General features: G+C 39.3%; 1 protein-coding gene across 1 annotated transcript in view; it reads right to left on the reverse strand.

The window, feature by feature from the left end:
- The window catches only part of LOC136835961 (kinesin-like protein Klp98A), a 130,418-nt gene that overhangs the window by 33,676 nt on the left and 77,687 nt on the right, over positions 1–19,055 (reverse strand). The window contains 4 exon segments of the mRNA XM_067099864.1: positions 11,551–11,639; positions 12,038–12,140; positions 13,553–13,604; positions 13,752–13,892. Coding sequence (XP_066955965.1) covers positions 11,551–11,639; positions 12,038–12,140; positions 13,553–13,604; positions 13,752–13,892 — 385 coding nt within the window.

Raw genomic sequence — 19,055 nt, forward strand, 5'->3', positions numbered from 1 at the left:
TCCCGATCTCCTCCGCCCAAACTAGTAGCTCCCCTCGAGGTCGTGAGGGACCACGAGTGAGTGCCCCGTTCCGAATGTATGCCAGAGCGGTCGTGTTGTCCGCCTGGACCAAGACGCATTTGCCTTCCACTTCTTGTTGAAAGGCCAACAGGGCTAAGTGAAAATCCGCTTTAGTTCCTTTGATTGATATGCCAGTTTCTCTCTTCTCTTTGCCACTGGGTCTGAAACTTCTTTTTGTCCCCATAGTCGCTCTCAGCCCTTGTCCGGAGCGTGGGAAAACAGAGTTAGGTCTGGGTTTGGAAGCTGAAGACAGTCCTTGTGACAGCCTTCCTTCTGACCTCCACCACGGGAGGCACCTTTATCTCTTCCGAAATGGCGAATGTGAAGGAGTCCGGAACTGTTTCTGGGCCACTTCTCTTGCAGGTAAAACTGCAGTGGCCTCAGGTTCAAAGCGCCCCAGTTTTACAAACTTCTCCACTGAGTTAAGGTTCCCACGAGGCTCATCCACTCGTTCGCGGACAAATCTTCCTCTGCAGAAAGTCACGATCTTCTGCAGGCATGAGGCTATCCGTTGGCTGGACAGAAAAGCCTGAAAGTCTGAGTCCAGACTCACTCCCAAATAGACAATCTGCTGACTGGGAGTAAGGGGCAAGACTTCTTCTCGTTGATAATGAGGCCTAGAGACTTTGCTAATTGAAGTGTCTTTTGATAGGTCCTCCATACAGCTCTCCCTCGGCCGCTTGAGCAGCCAATCGTCGGTATGGAAACTCAAATTCCTTCAGGTGAAGACGTCTGGCTACTGATAACAGGACCCCAGAAAACTTCTTCTGGGCTGCCCGACAGACCGGGAAGCAGAGGAACAGAACTGATACACCTGTCTCTCGAAGACAAACCTCAGGAACTTCCTTGAATCTGGGTGTATTGGGACGCGAAAGTAAAGCGTCTTGGAGGTCTATCGAAACCATCCAATCCCCTGATGCAAAGACACCACACCCGACTGAGTTGTCTCCATGGAGAAATTTTGTCTTCTGAGCAGAAGACATTCAACGCACTCCACGTCCAGATGGTCTCCATCCCCTGATGCTTTCGTAACCAGGAACAGACGACAGAAACCTGGAGATAGAGGGCATGGAAGCAGTTCTATCGCTTCCTTCTCCAGCATGGCTCGGACTTCTGAGCAAAGGGCGTCTAGTTTCATGGAGTTGTGAGAGTATGCCTGTAAAAAAAACTGGAACCTCCCACTAAAAAGGTTTTGGAAAGGAAAGGGGATGGCATATCCTTCCTTTAAAACTTGGATCGATCAAGGGTCTGCCGAGATCCATTGCACTCTTTGCCAGAACCTTTGCAGTCTGGCTCCTACAGCTGAATGGAGGACAAAGGTTCATTTCTTCTCTGGGGCTGTCGAGTTCTGGCGTGGCTTGCCTTTTCCTCTGGCCCTGCAAAAACACGTCTAGAGGATCTTCCTTTATACTGACCAAACGAAAAGCAGGAGACGAAACACCACGCACAGAAGCGGTAGAAAGCACAGGTCTTTTCACTTTCTGGCAGACTGCGACAAAGATCCTGGTTGACTTCTGGGCTAACGCCTGGGAAATTGCAGCAACCAACTCTTTGGCGGAAACAGATTATGCCTTGTTCAAAGGAGAAAACAAGAGAGCCGACTTCTGGTTTGAAGAACCACCTTTTGCTAAGAAGGAGCACCAAAGTTGCCTCTTTTTGAGAACCCCTGCCGTGAACCGTAAATAAAGAGGCCAGTTCTACTGCACCGCCGCAGATGCCCTATCAATGCAGTCCACTACTCCTACCACATCATCCAAGAGCTCAGAAGGAAGATTAAATCCTTAATCTTCCTGGCTAAGGCCGTCGCCCAGTCAGAAGCTCACTATTTCAAGAGTCAAACACGCTCTGAAAACTTGATCCAGTTCGAGGACGTAAAGAAACTCTTCGGAAATTGGGTGCTGTCCTCCTACTGGCATCCATGAGACTGGAGAAGTCCCCTGTGCGGAGGGCAGCCACACCCAGGGAAAACATTTCCCAGTCTCATTACCAACTCCGATTCGGGAAGGAACGACGAGGAGGAGGAAGACAGAAGGCGTTCTTTCCAATTTCCTCTTCTCGCCAGCCAATGCATCCATCTTCTTAAGGCCTTTCTTCGCCCGAGACGGACAGGACAAGTTTATTAAAGTCCGAAGAAGAAACAGAAGCCTTGTCCCTCTTGTACTGGGACCCAGGAGACGGAGGCCGCAGGCGGAGAACGAATCAGGAAGTTCTCAATAAAGAACTTCAAGAGCTTCTTGTAAGAAGAGAGTTGCAGAGACTTCTCCTCCTTACACTGCTCCTCTAAGCCCGAGAGGAGTTCGTCAGAAACTGGGGATAAGTCCAGCTGGACAACGTCTTCATCCAAGTCTCCTTGAACTGAAACTTGAGTTACACGTAGCGGGGCTGGAAGGCTCGTGACATATTCTTGCTGTGTCACCCGAAAAGAGTTTGAGCCTGTTGAGGAGCCATCGGGGCGCCAAAGGAGGCGCAGTTGATACAGCAACCGAAGGTGGCGCCAAAGGAGGAGCCACGGTACACCACAGCGATAGGTGGCGCCAATGAAGGCGCAGGCGGCGCGCTACCGAGCGGCAGACAGAGTAGTTAGCGGGCGCCGCTGGTATCACAGGGAGGCGCCAAAGGGGGCGCAATCGCACAACAGCCAAAGGTGGCGCTAACGGAGGCATAAGCGTGGCGCCACCGCTGCAGAAAGAGGAGTCGGGTGGCGCCGCTGGCATCGTAGGAGGAGCCAAAGAAGAGACTTGACTTTTAGACAAAAGTTGTAAAATTGAGTCCAAAGCGCGGCGTTGATTCCGTCAATCACTGGCTGTTGAGGTCCATCGAATGCTGGAGCAGGCGCCAGGAACAGGAGTCACAGGAGTTGCTGGGCGCCAAAGGAGCAGACCTCTCAGATGCAACTGTCTTATAGGGGCTCAGCCGAAACAATGAGACGAGTCCGACGAAGAAAGCCTCTCGGTTCTGGCCAAAAAGCTACAGGAAGGGTAGATCCTCCAGAAGAGCCTTCTTCTTAGGAATCTTCGATGGTGAAAGCAGACGAGACCTCTTCAAAGGTCTAGAAGTGTCAGCGCCAACCTCTAGGCGGACAGGAACTCCAACTGGATCACTGACACTATCCATCCTCACCTTTTTGGTGGTGAGGCCAGCAGCCTGGGGGCGGCAACAGGACTGCTTGAGGGGCAACTGCTCGGGCAGGTCCACTCACCTCCCCCTTTCGGCTTTTCGGCATGCCTTCTCCCTGGAACCTGGGAGCCTGACAGGGGCCTAGACCTGGGAGCGTGAATGGGCCGGAAGCTACCTCTCCACAACACTTACACAAGGCACAACACTTGTATTATCACTCACGGTCTACTAACTAGCTGCAAATTGTCTCCCATTTTCTGCATGGAAGACATAAACGCATTAAGGACTGACACGGTATCAGGATTGGGAGAAACGGTGTCGAGGGTAGGTAAAACTACAGGAACTACAGGGGGAGCAGGGTTAATAGGGTTTACAAAACCTCTTGACTACCTCCTGACCTCGAAGACCTAAAAAGAGGCCTTCCTAATCTTATCTTTCTCTAGTTTCTTCATGTACTTCCCAAAGCACTCCAGTCAGACAAAGTTAGTAGTTCACACTCGTTACAAGTCAAGTCAACAGAACATTTTGCCCCTGCATGAAAAGCAAGAAGTGTGCGGATCTAAACTAAGCAACAAGCCTGGTTTTGCAGCCTTTGCTGCAAAACCGGACCACTAGAACCTGAATCAGACATAATAGTCTAACTAAGAATAACGCTCAAGCAATAACTAGCGCCAGCAAAAACAACAAACCGAGTACTTCACCAAAAAAAGGAACTAGAAGTTCGAATTGTTGAGAAATACTACCAGCAGCAGAACCAGTATTACGGTTCGGCAGGGCAAAACTAATGACGTGTTCTTGGGACGGTTCCGATACCGATAGAGAGGCGGGGGTAGAGGGATCACCTTTATCTAATTAGCGCTAGCGCGAAATTTGAATACTGCCGTGACGTCAAAGACGACAGCTATATGTAACTACCGGGTAAGTTGTATACGTGAAAAGCAAAAATACCTGTAATATTTATATACTGTATAACATTAAAGTTACTATCCTCTTTTAACTCAACCACTATAATCCATCGACATGGGAATGAATCTTTGTGACTATGTAAGTATTTGTATTTTTTATGATACTTTTGTTTATTTACTTTTTAAATGGTGAATAATTTATACACTTCAATCAGAGGTCACATATAAGCATTCATATTACTATTCAACAAAGATAACCTTATTCCAGGGTTAGGCTGGGCTGATGAAAAAGTAAATTTTGGCTTCTAGGACAAATGGAAAATTTCTCAGACTTAATGGTACCTTCAATGCCAGGAAATATGGTACATGACAATATAATGAACATAAAAAAGAACACCATTATTCTATATATGTGTACCTGCTATTGTTGCTATTCCTGTATTTGATGGTATATGATGGATTTTTTCACAAGAAAAAAAAGGGGTGGGCTCAAAAAATCATCCCCAGCTCTTATATGAGAAGTGAGGTCTCTCATAGGCCAATATTATCCCTAAAGCTCACTATTGTAGTTAATTTTACCCCAGGTGGTCAGTACTATCTATAATGACTTCATAATAATATTTACTTAAATAATGCAGCCAGACCCCATTACAGTATGTCCCCTGTAATCGTGGGGGTTAGGGACCACACCCACCTGTGTTAAGTGAAAATCCGTGTTAAGTTGATATCCCCCTCTAAAAATGCTTATAACAGGTTATTTTAGTAGTTCAAACACCAAAGACCACCCTCTTAAAATGCTTATAACTGCCTATTTTAATAGTTCAAACACCAAATACAGTATACCTTAAACTTATCATCCTAAAACCCTTTAATATAGTTTCAAAGTCATCTTACAACATTATCCTTAAAAAAATATGGCTTACAGCTATGTGTGAAAACTAAACTCAAGTGCCCCCTACATTCAAGCACAACCATTTTCTCTCATACAGTACTGAAGCTGTCCCATTTTCTTTTTTCAGGTAAAGGGAACATTGGGAATTCACAAGTAGAGTTAAATACTGTACAGTGCAGTACTTACGTATTTAAATATGCATTGAAAAACACCAAATTATAAATGCAATCAGCAGTGATAAAATGAAAAATTTGCAAAGTAATTTGTATTTTTTGTAACATACAAACCTGAGGTCTTGACATATGGGATTAACTTTCAGTGAGTTGGAAGTCCGGCCATTAAACTTTTGCAAGGTTGGTTATAGTAACAGTTACCGATGGTAGGGGGTGGAAGTACTGCCCACCCAGTCGGTATATATTCAGTTCTAAGCAGTTTACCTTTTGTCACAGGTAAGAGAATGAGGGGTGGTAAGAGGTAGGCCCTTACTCTCGATTCAAAAAGATTTGGATGAACCCCAGTGTCGGAGACTATAAAACTAAGAATAACCAACCGGTTTGCTCATAGTCAGTCCCTCTCTCCCCTTGCTATAGAGAAGGAAGGATTTGCATCTACTAATCCAAATAGTTAGATTATAGGTAGAATATTCAGTCATCTAGATCACCTGCACGCACGCCAGTCCAGCACGTGACAGATCATTCACTGTTCCTCTTGTCACTGTTCCTCTGCCACTGGAAGAGGAAGGAAGACAGAGAAAGGGAGGAAGCCAGTCCCGCATACACCTTCTCCTAGCAGCCGCACACCTTAGGCAAGATGCAACCTGTCCCTCAAGAACTGGGTAAACTAAGTGACTCGCTGAGCATCCACCATAGGATCCAAGGAAAAGGAGTCCAAGGACCTATGGGTAACGTTCCAAGGTAAAAGAGATGAGTGTGATCTGCACGTTTACATTCCATCTTAGTACCCGACCGACAGGTTCTTCATGCATGCAAAGGACAGACTGATGCCACTGGCCTCGAAAGATCTGGTCTGAAATGTACTGATGTCCACCAAGAAGTTGCGGGGTACTCTCATTTGATCATCTCACTAGACAGCGAAATGACAATTTGGACACCGTTTCTCAGCCAACTCGAAGGTAATGAACGAGTCATTAGCATTGGGTTGAAAGTCTAGTCTTTACGGAGGCAAAATAGACGTCTTATTATCACTGGCATCACAGGAGCAAGGAAGTGGAATGATCCATCTCACTGAACACTTTCGAAACGTAGAATGACGAAAGCCATAAGCTTCCAAATGTAACTGGGTACCAAAGATGTCTTACTTTATTCAAAGGTGCGAGAAGACAGAACAGAACAGCGCCAACTTCAGTAAGTCAAGAAAGGACTATGATCAAGCTTCTTCAGAGGTTCAACGAATCTGGAAGCTAAGGTGCCAAGATCAACTGTCCTTATCTCCTGACTTCAGCGAATAAATGTTGTAATGACATCCATCTTGCTTGGGACGTATGGTTGGCTACTGTACTGAATGTTCTTCTGTCTGCTTGTGTACCTGCACTGCAATAGAGCAGATGAAAGGACGCTAGGACCTTTTGTTGACCATGGCACTACATGGTGTCATTGCTATCACACTGAGGAGTGTTTATCTTGGACCTTGAGACTTGAGAGTCTAAACAGAAATATGCTTAAGTCCCAAGAAAGGAAGTGTAGGAGACTGCTGCCCTGGTCAACATTCCTAAGAAATAAAAGTCTTTGGAGGAGGATAATATAACCATGGCGTTACCTTGGAGGAGTTGTTGCTTTCAAAGAGTGCCTATTTGGACAATGAGACTCCTGAAACTGTCTTAAGATCTTGAACAACACTGTGGAATGCCTATCCTCGGATCTGAGGCTTGGAGATCTAAGATCCAAGTTACTGAGGTACAGATTAGGTCAAGCTAGGCTAGGCTAGGCTAAGTTTAATTTAAGCAAGGCTAGGTTGGGTTAAGTACCCAACCTAACCTAACTGAACCCAGACACTTGAAGAAGGGGTAACTACCTTCTGGTTGAAGCTAATAAACAAGGAATCCCAGGATACTGAAGTGCAGGATTAGTATGGTTAAGCTAGAACTAGTTAGGCTAGGCTACATACCCAACCAAACCTAACCCAACCTAGTCCTTTGTAGAGCAAAAGACTACCTCATGGTTGATGCCATTAGACAAGTAGCTCCAGGATACTGAAATCAGGTTCTGGAAAGTTTAGACTAGAACCAGTTAAGCTAGGCTAAGTTAGGTTAAGTACCCAACTTACCTAACCCAACCTAACCTCTTCAAGTGTATGTGAATGTCCTTCGGTTGATACTTTGAGGCACGAAGTATCTCTGGAGGAAGCCTGTACAACAGCCCAAGGGTAGCCGTCTTACCATTAAGCTAGGTCCTCTCACCTCTCCGAGAGAGGATGGGAAGGAATTATTTTTCTTACTATATACAAAGAACTGACCTCAGAAAATCCCAAGATTAACAAAAAATCCAAAGTTATTAATGAAATAATTGTACATCTGCCAACCCTTAAGAGTCCTAAATAATCTCTCTCTCTCTCTCTCTCTCTCTCTCTCTCTCTCTCTCTCTCTATTTGAGTCTCTTTAACAAATGGGCATTAGCACATATGCACAGACTGTTTGTGTGTGTGTGTTCATAATCTTTTAAAAATAAGTAGCACACGTAATACATCTCTGGAAGACAAAAGACAAACATAAATTTTGTTGTTGGCAGTTGCGTGGATTGCTGTATAAAGGGTGTGACCCTGGTAAACAAATAGATTAACATTCCTCAAGAGATTAAATAGATGAACTCTCTCTCTCTCTCAGGAAAAGATACTGCTAATTTAAGTCTCTTTAACTAGTAGGTACTGTATTAGCACATATGCCAACACTGTGTGTGTGTGTGTTGTTTATAATGTTTTAAAAATTGTGTAGTACTGTACAGGAAACACATCTTTGGAAGACAAAAAAACAAACATAGATTTTGTTGTTGTCAGTCGCGTGGATGGGTGTGACCAGCAGGTAAACAAAAATGGATTAACATTCCTCGGGAGATTAAAGAGACGAATTTTGTTTTGAAGGTATGTCAACGCAGTGTTAGTAAATATTTTCTGAAGCAAAAGAAATTCTTTTGTTGTTGAAGAACCACTGAACCAACAACTTTGCACTCAAAGTAATGAGAAGGAATTCATTCTATTCTGCATGTAATCAGTAAAATACAGGCAGTCCCGGTTTACGAAAGGTCCGGCTTATGACGTTCTGAGGTTACGACGCTTTTCAAATATATTCATCAGAAATTATTTCCCAGTTTATGACACATGTTCTGGGGTTACGACGCATCGTACACCGATCCGACGGAAGAAATATGGCTCCAAAATGGCAGATTAATAAAAATTTGGAGGTTTTTTCATGAAAAACTCAATAAAAATGCAGTTTACATCATTTTCAATACACCCAAAGCATCAATAAAAATGCAGTTTACATCATTTTCAATACACGCAAAGCATTACAAGTAAAGTTTTCTTAGTATTTTTGACGATTTTTTACAATCTTTTGGTTTACGACGATTTTTGGTTTATGATGCGGCATAAAAACGGAACCCCCGTTGTAAACCGGGGACTGCCTGTACACACACTATTAAAAACTACGTATGTAATGTACTGTATTCAAAACGCACACACTTACGTCACATATCACCATGTGAGCAAAACATTCTTCCTCAGACAGAATACAGCTAAAACCTGATTGGCTGACTGGTTGCTATGGAGAGCTGTTAGCCAATGACAGCCCTCTACTTCTGTTCTATTTATAGACAAACATGTACTCGTCTGTCGATCACAAATTGTGTGTCTGTAAGAGGTCTTGGTGTATGGTACTAAATCTGAACATACGAGTATGTTACCAGATCATGATTATTTGACTATTGATGCAATTACTCAATAATTTGCTTTACATCTAGTGGTTGATATCTGCAAAATATGTTTTTGTGTATATAAATACAGTACGTAAAAAATTTTGTGTAAATATATATACAGTACAATCATAATTGTAAATTTTTTATACATAACTATTTAGTATATTGTAAAATCTACAGCTTCCAACCCCAAAAAGTGTTTCCTCCTCTTAATCCCTTGACCAATCACAGGTTAGGTCTACTTTTCCATGCACATAAAGGACAAAATTACTGTAAATCCAAATTATAAGCCAGTAATACCATGTACCCATACCAATCATGGTATCACCAGCAAAAAGAAGAAAATATAAGGCTAGTTTTCAATTGAAAGTTATAGAAGTAGCCAAGAATTTGAACAACTGTGCTGCTGCTAGAACATTTGATGTGACCAAGAAGATGGTGCGAGAGTGGAGACAGAATGAGGATAATTTAAGAAAAATACCCAAACAAAAATGGGCAACGAGAAGAGGAAGCACTTGTTGGCCAAGTTGGAAAATGATGTTGCAGAATGGTTAATCCTCCAGAGACAAGATGACTACATTGTAACAAGAAATAAAATAAGATCATATGCCCTAAAATGGACTAAGTCAAACAAATTGTTTCATGAACAGAAAAAATCTAGTAATAAGGGAGAAAAAAAAATCGCCCAAAAACTCCCAAGAGATCTCAATCAAAAAGCAAGAAGTTTTCACCATTTCGTCATTCAGCTTTTGACATGCTGGGTAAGAAAATGGTATATTTGAAAGGAGTAAAAATAGTACACGTTAAAAGTACAGGACACGAGAAGATGAGGTTTACGGTGGTATTACCCTGCATGGATGATGGTACAAAATTGAAACCTATGGTTATTTTTAAATACAAAACAAAACCTAAACTATAGTTTCCTCCAGGTATTTTTGTTCATTTTCACGAGAATGGGTGGATGGACGAGTGGTGTGAAATTATGGATTGAAAATATTTGGAACAGATGGCCAGGTGGCATATGAAACGAATGCAATTTATTCGTTTGGGATATGTTTCACAGCCAAAACGGCAAATACTAAAACCTAGTTATCACGAACCATTAGATATTGCAGTTATTCCTGATGTTTTGACATCTATACTCCAGCCACTTGATGTCAGCTTAAACAAGCCCTTTAAAGATAATTTGAGAGAGCAATGAAATGACTGGGTGGTGAATGGAGAAAATCTTACAAGGTGGAGCAATTAACTGCTGCCTAATCCTGATGTTCTGCAATTTTGTTATAAAGGCATGGGGAAGGGGAAAGTTAAAGTAGAAAGTGTCATCAAATCCTTTAAAAAATGCAATATCTCCAATGCCATGGATGGTACTGAAGATGATCTTCAGTACGATAGCAATGACGAAGCCGAAGTCAACTCACCAGAACCAGACTGGAATCCGTATGATGTTGGCATATGTGATGAATCTTGTGAGATACTTTTCAAAACAGATAGTGTTGATTGTGAGTAATTTAATGGGTTTTTAGTGATGATTGTGAGTAATGTGATGGGTTTTAGATATATGAAATAAAGGTTGTATGTATCCAAAATTGTGTTATTTACCATCAAATGATAATCAGTTTTTAATGAAAAATTAATATTATGTTATCTGAAATGTTATTACTACTGTAATTACACTACCATTAAAATTTCTGAAAGGTTACCGAAAGATAAAGGTTGCTGTGAGCACAACCATAACTTGATGTTTACGTTTTCATCACTGGGCTCGCATAAAAAAAAATTGATTTCATTGATATGGAATTATTCCTCTAATAGGCTATTTATTATGAAGATATGCCAATAATATATAAAGTAAAAATGGTTTCATTACCTTTACTATCAGTATATTTCATAATGTGAATCTTTTCATGTGTGTCAGTAATTATCGCAATGAGGCAGAGGCAAGCCTACCGATAAACATCACTTGGAATTCAAGGTTTATTTTTAGAACTGTAGTATAAGTCGACCCCAAATTTTTAGGGGTTAATTTCATGATTTAAAGGTTGCCTTATACAAGGAAATATATGGTACTTGAAAGAGCAGATATAATACTACAACCTTCATCAGACACAAAATGGTCTAATAAGAAACACAGAATGCATCTACAGAGGGGGTGAGTGAAGCAATAAGCTAGGAGTTTGGTTGATGGGGCCTCAAACCAGACCCTGTCACAGGTCACTGAGATGCAACAATGACATAAGATTCCATAAAGTTCTATAGAAAGGATGACTAGTTAGTTGCAAGGCTTTTCTCCAATGGAATCCTCACTAATGGTCTTGAACCTCAAATTTCTACCCTTGTTGGGAGAACCCAGAACCTTTGCCCTTCTCAATCAAGTTCCAAAAACTTTTTTCTACTTACAACACAAATTCAAACAGGAATCATCAATCACCAAATCTCCCACTTCAATCCCCCACTATTTCCATACAGTGTTACAATTCTACAATAATACAGATTCTTGGACCATCTCAAACCACTTACAATGTATTTGGTAGTTTTAATTATTATCTAAAGAAATGAGTTTGAATATTTATCAGTACAAGAGCAAATATTTTAAATAATAGTTATGATTAGCAAATAAACTGTACAGCATCGACGAAAAAATTCTTACCTCATACTCCCAGTGAGCAGATGATCCAGAACCTCTCAATTCATAACCAGGAATGCAGACACATATCCCACATGACATATCATAATCAGCTATTTCAGAAAGAAGAGAACTTAAAGTAATTTCTATGGACACAGATCTGCATCAGCTATTTCAGAAAGAAGAGAACTTATGGTAATTTCTATGGATACAGATATGCTAAGTTCAACTGTAATATTCAGATAATTAATATTTACCACCTAAGTACCACCAATAACATTTGTTTAAAAAATACATCTCATTAAAATCTATCAAGAGCATTAGAAAGATTGCATGAATATCAATTCTTAAATATTATATCTAGGGCAAAATTCTAAAAGAATATAACTACTGAAGATAAAGGTACAAAAAATTTTTTAGTAGACCAAGAACACCAATATGAAGTTAAACAAAAAAGTCCTCAATTTGCAATTTACCAAGAGGACACTAAGCTGAATTTTTTTTAACTTACTTAATGGAGATTGCAATGGTCCTGGAGTTAGTAGTAAGTCATCTGCTGATGTCGTACTTTGATACAGATGGTTTCCACCCTCCCCCTCCATTTCATAACCAGCCTAGAGAAAGTATTTTTGTGAACCAACCCAAAACAATTATCAAGAATTAATGTCAAAATTACTGTACAGTCAGCTCTGAAGTACAATGAGCTAGATGAATGGACTTGGTACCAAAATACACTACAGTATTTACTTCAATACTTCTAGATACAACCAAAACATACAAGCATTTATGACATAAACGGCTACAAAAACTGCTCCTGTCGATTAAAAATTATTTTGAAATAAATCTGCAAAATATCCATCTTAAACATTTCAGTAGCTGCCTAATTTAGTAAACTGGCATACTTTAAACAACTCTACTCTTTATTTTTCTTTATGGAAAGGCTCATAAACTAATTCAAAGTTAAGATTCATGAAACAAAATCCTCTTCCTTAAGTGCTGAAAAAAATTCATTATTGCTTCCATGAAGTCAAAATACAGTACAGGCACGTATCCAGCGACCAACCTGAAGTTCGGTGATGAGAAATTTTTGAGGCATCAGTGCTTAGCCAGCTCGAGGATATTTCCTTTTTTTACTTGATAAATGTACCTAAAACCCTTATTTGAATCTCTTGTAAATTTAAGAAAGTTTCTTTTCGAAAATAAAAATTCACAAACTATAATTGATCATTCCACTGTCCATTCTGAAACTGGACATAATGATATGGCTGAAGTTGACTGACAATTTTTTAATTTACATTATTCATTATTTGCCCTCTAAATCTCCTCCAGTAAGTCACAACTTTTAGAAATTCACAGATCACTAAAAACCACCATCATTATTATGAATACCTGGACAAATACAAAATACAGTATTGCTAATCCTGGAAGACCACCTCAGAATACATCTGAACATAAAGAGTTGCAAGGAAGAATGATACCTTAAGAGGAATATGGTAGGTGGTCTGAGCACATGCAGTGAGGTCTTTGATTTTCAAGACCTAACATATTGGTGCAATTGCAGAGCCATTTGCATAGATATATAACTATTCATGACTTGTGGGTTCATAATAAATAAACACTGTGTAGCACTCTATGAGAGCCTTAAAACCTATATCATTAATATCCTTTACATGGTAGAATTGCACTTCCAATTAGTACAAGCTGAAATCTCTACATAAATAAAAGTAGAACCTAAAAACCATGCAAACCTTACCCTTGAATTAATTAATCTACAATTTACAATTAAAGTTCTTAAGGTTTTGGCCAGAGATGGATATTAGTAAGAACTGCACAATGTATGTTGTCTTTTGCAGTAATCAAACTAATAATTTTGCTTGCAAATGGCATGCTTACAAGCAAGTCTTTGCTCAACATACATGGCGAGGCTGAGAATCACTTGACTCTGTGCAAGAGTGTTAATTAAAAGCATCACATGCATGTTTAAGTAATACTTGTAACTATATTTTTTAAACAAGTGGAAACTTACACTCATTGATGTGTAAGGTCTCACTTCAGCTGGAGAAAGTACCCTCAGGCCACTGATGAAGTAATAATGACCAACATTAGATGGCTGTTTACAAATTGGTAATATACCTCAATTTTGGCATTTTATTTGTTAATTCTACAATTGTTTTCTAAACCATACATATATTTCACAAGTAGTTCAAAAAAGGTGGCAAACTTACAGATTCCATGGATCCATAGAAGCACTCATTGAACGATAAGTACGTCTATATTGGGATCTTGAACTTAAAGCCGCATTTTCACGTGCAACCACTTCTTCCAAAACCCGTCGTTGAACTTCTCGCTCAATAAGCAGTGCTAGTCTGTAGAGAAAAACTGTCCACTATCAAATGAATCTTTACAAAAACTGCAATCAGGTTAATTTTAATTTTTCCTAGCATACAAACCTGAAGTCTTACTAGATACACCGTTTGGCAAAAGCTGGTAAAGTCATTGATGCTTGGTAACAACACTGTTAATTAGCAGTAAGCAAGTGAGGGGAAGGGATACCACAAACTCTAGTAAAAGGCATGGGGTTGGTTAGAGGTGGGATTATGATAAAAGATTTCCAGTTTACATACCTATGGAAAATGTAAAATATCCTGAATTTCTTACTTGTTACTACAAACTTAGAAACCTTTACCTTTCATTAAGAATCACTCCTCAGGTGGGAGGAACAGTCTGAAGAGCATGACTGGTAATATTCTTCCCATCAGGAAATGCCAGCTTCCTGGTCATATACATAAACAAGTGATGGAAGACACCTGTAACCTTTTGTACAGCCTTGCACCACTGATGCTGAGGCTGACAGGGCCCTGTGCCAAAGTTCAGCTTTCTTGTAGCCTTTTTACCAAATCAGAGGGTAACAAAATCATTGCAATCAGACCTAAGGATAACAGTGGTTTACTAGTTGCCTCCACCGCCCATGTTAAAAGGGAGGCTGTTACAATCTCTCTTTGCTATTTTCTTACCTTAATGGCCAGTTAAATTTATTACGATAACTTCTCATAGTACAACACACTGAACATACAACAGGATTGAGTAATAATGCAAACACTTTAAAAATATATATACAGTAATTATAAACTTATTAACAAAGGAGAAATTTAAAATAGGATTAGGGAAAGGAATGAAGGGAGGTTACATACACTGTATTTGAACTGGAAATAAAAACAGAACAGCTACTTACTCTGCTCTACAGGGGTGCTGGTTCCTTTGTAGGATGCATCTCCTGCTTGAGAGCTAATCTGACATCTTCCTCTCCTACTTGGATTTACTAGTCTTTGTCTTTCCTCTTTGGGGTTACCACAATATTATTAGGTTTTTTAAAACCAATACAACATGATATAAATCTCTGGGCTTCTTCCTCTTCTTCTAAAGAAGAGAAATGTTGATTTCATTAGGTGATGTCTTCTAGTTCTTCACTCAAACACAGTGTCTTCTTCACTGTTTAAAGACTAACAAAATGGGATAGCAAAGTAAGTGTACTCCTTCAACAACAACAAAAAATATGCAGCATTGCATGTCCCTTCTCACAAAAGGGCTTCTTGCAGGGCAATGTTCCACCTGCCAGAACTACTGGGGGCCACACAATCTTCAGCTCTCCAGGATGAAGATAATGAGCTTATTGTCTATCTCTGAGACAGGAATGCACCTGCTCCTATGACAATAATGATGCGCTCCTTAACTGACTTTCAAGTAAGGTTTCTCTGCTTCTTTGTCTCTCTATTCTTTTATCCCTTAAACGCCGAGCCTCTATTTACAAAAGTGTCTGTCAGATGCCGTATGCTTCAGGAGTTAACTGACGGAAAAAAAAATTATTTCAAAAAATCACAGCACTTAGTTTTTAAGATTAAGAGTTCATTTTTGGCTCCTTTTTTTGTCATTGCCTGAAGTTTAGTATGCAACCATCAAATTGAAAAAATATTATCATATATAAATATTGAATACATGACAGCATGAAAAAAATTTCATATATAATTGTTTACAAATCGCTGTGAGCAAAAGCAGTTTAAAAAGCTAATGAGTTATGTTTTTTTCGTTGTATTGTACACTAAATTGTGATAATTTTGCATATAAAAATTGTAAAACGATCAAAGTAACACAGAAAAAATATTATCTACAAATGATGCATGTATTCGTTAATCACAGGGATGTACAAAGTTTTTTTTCTAAAAATTCACTATAAATCGAAAAAATTGTGCTGAGACTTTCCGTTTGTTGCAAACGAAAGTAATTGATTGAATATTACTAGACTGTAAGTGTTTTAGCTTAATTGCAAGTTTTCGACCATTTCGGTCGAATTAAAATTGACCGAAAATCGAATTTTTTCTATTTATCGTGATTTATATGAAAATATTTCAAACTGATAAAACTAAACCATGAGTTATTTTTCGTTGTATTCTACATGATATTACGCACATTTTCATGCATAACACTTTATGTAAACTAATATAAACGGTTAAATTACAAGGCGACTAAAGAAATTCTGAGATTTTCAGTCGAAGTTACAATGGCCAGCATGATCGTGGAAAAAGTTTTTTCAAAAATTCAAATGGCAATCGAAATACTGTGCTAGAGACTTCCAGCTTATTGCAAAATGAGGTAAATGATTGAATGTTACTAGAATGTGAGAGTTTTAGCTATAATTGCGTTTTTTCAACAATTCGGTCGAGGTCAAAGTTATTGAAGATTGAAATTTTGGCACTATCGTGATTTATATGAAAATATTTCAAAACTGATAAAGCTTACAACCATGAGTTATTTTTTGTTGTATTTTCCATGAAATTAAGTACATTTCCATATATAAACTTTATGTATCGGCTAATATAAAACAGTGCAACATTACTTTGAAAGTGACGAAAGAATTTCTAGATTTTTGGCCGAGTTACCGCATGCGGACGTAGAAAAGTTTTTTTTCAAAAATTCACCATAAATCAAAATATTAAAGCTAGAGACTTCCATTTTGCTGCAAAATGAAGGTAAATGATTGAATATTACTAGAATAAGAGTTTTAGCTTACAATTGCGTTTTTCTACCATTTTGGTCGAGTCAAAAGTTGACCGGTTGATTGAAATTTTGGCACTTTATCGATTTATATGAAAAATATTTCAAACTGATAAAAGTTACAACCATGGAGTTGTTTTTGTTGTATTTTACATGAAATTGCATTTTTTCATATATAAACTTATGTAACGGCTAATATAAACAGTGCAAACATTACTTAAAGTGCGACGAAAATTCTGAGACTTTCGCAGAGTTACCGTCAGGACGTAGGAAAAGTTTTTTTTAAATTCACCATAAATCGAAATATTGTGCTAGAGACTTCCAATTTGTTGCAAAATGAAGGTAAATGATTGAATATTACTAGAATGTAAGAGTTTTAGCTACACCATTTTTACCATTTCAGTCGAGGTCAAAGTTGGACCGGTTGAAATTTTGGCACTTATCGTGATTTATAAGAAAATATTTCAAACTGGAAAAGCTACAACCATGCATTGTTTTTTGTTGTATTTTACGTGAAATTGCACACATCTTCATATATAAAACTTTATATAACAGCTAATATAAAACGGTGCAAAAATTACAACAACGTGACGAAAGAATTTCTGAGATTTTCGGCAGAGTTACCATGCAGACGTAAGGATAAAGTTTTTCAAAAATTCACCATAAATCGAAATATTGTGCTAGAGACTTCCAATTTATTGCAAAATGAAGGTAAATGATTCACTATTACTAGAATGTAAGAGTTTAGCTTACAACACTGCATTTTTCGACCATTTTGGTCGAGTCAAAGTTGACCGGCGTTGAAATTTTGGCACTTATCGTGATTTATATGAAAATATTTCAAACTTATAAAAGCTACAACCATGGGTTGTTTTTGTTGTATTCTACACGAAATTGCACATTTTCATATATAAAACTTTATGTAACAGCTCATAAAAACGGTGCAAAATTACAACAAAGTGACGAAAGAATTCTGAGATGCGTCGTGCTGGATGCTCTGTAGTCAAGAAGAAAGAAATTTGCGCATGCGCAGCTGCAACGCTTATAAACAAAACAACAGTGTGATCCGTGAACTCCAGCATCCTCAAGGCACGTGATTTAAAATCTTTTACGAAACTAGGGCCTAGCAACTATTTTTCCGCGAATATTTAAAAAACTTTTTGTAGTCGATCTTTTAATCACGTCCACTCAGCACCCTACAGACAATTGTAGTCGACATACGATACGTCCAGTCGGCGTTTAAGGGTTATTTGAGTGTTAAAAACATCTGCCATCTTCTATGCATCTGATGTGATGATTTCATATCTGTGAGAGGTTGTTTGACTGATCTGCCACCAAAATTGACAACAACCTGTGGCATACTAGGGTTTCATGTCAACATGCAGGATTCTCTGCACTGAGGCTAAAACCCCTGGGCACCTTCAAGTCGTCTTGGCTTGAAAATTCCATGAGGAGAACAAATAGAATAAACAACATGACTTCTCACTTCATTCAAGATATAACTACTGTCAAACCAATTTTTACAGTGATGGAGACAGTTGCACATACAAACTAAAACTACATTCAAGAGATAGGATACCCAGAATAGCACATACACGGTAGCTGGCTGCTAGACAGAAAGAGAGAGATGGGAAGAGAGGAACCAGTCACCTTCTTACATGCAATCTTGTGCTACCCATGAACCTTAGACAGGATACTTTTCTGTCCAATGGAGCTTAGTCACTACACAAAATGCTGAATAGCCACAACACGTCGTATGCTGAATAGCCACAACACGTCGTACTGAGAAGGTGTACAAGGACTTGTGACATTACCAGAGGTACAGACGTAACGGAGGTCTGGTGGTATACCTTCCTCCAGTATTTGTACTATACAAAGACGTAAAGGAGGTCTGGTGGCATACCTTCCTCCAGTATTTGTACTACTGAGTGGTTCTTGCAGAATGCCAGGGACAGGGCAACTTCCCTGATTTCATGGGCCCTTGCCTAACTACTTGTGCACACACTTGATGATCTTATAAAACCAGAACAGAACAGTGTTCTTTGACATCATGTGCCTGCTGGTACTAACAAAGATGGAGAGTCCAGTACAGATACAGTAGTATCTGGAAATTCTTATGTTACATCACCTCATGAAAATCCACACCTACAACAAAGGAAGGGGAATGAAAAGCTCTTAAATCCCTAATGAGGGACATAACAACAGGTTCTCAGTTTTCACTATCAACTCAGGAACAAGCAATAATGAGAGAGATATCCAACTCTCTGTGTGCTACATTAAGTAAGAGAGGCTGCAAACCTTGCCTACTCTCAATGCCAATGCTTAGGCTAAAAGCAGGACAGACTTGAGTGTGAATCTTCTCTCCAATGCCTCCCTCAGGAGCTTATGCAGTGCTTGGATGAGACTTCAGATAATGTGCAACTCTTGGTAAGATGAAACTATTGGCACTGATTTCTATTTTTCAACAATTTTTTTGTATT

Source organism: Macrobrachium rosenbergii, chromosome 55, assembly GCF_040412425.1.
Source record: "Macrobrachium rosenbergii isolate ZJJX-2024 chromosome 55, ASM4041242v1, whole genome shotgun sequence".
Lineage (NCBI taxonomy): Eukaryota > Metazoa > Arthropoda > Malacostraca > Decapoda > Palaemonidae > Macrobrachium > Macrobrachium rosenbergii.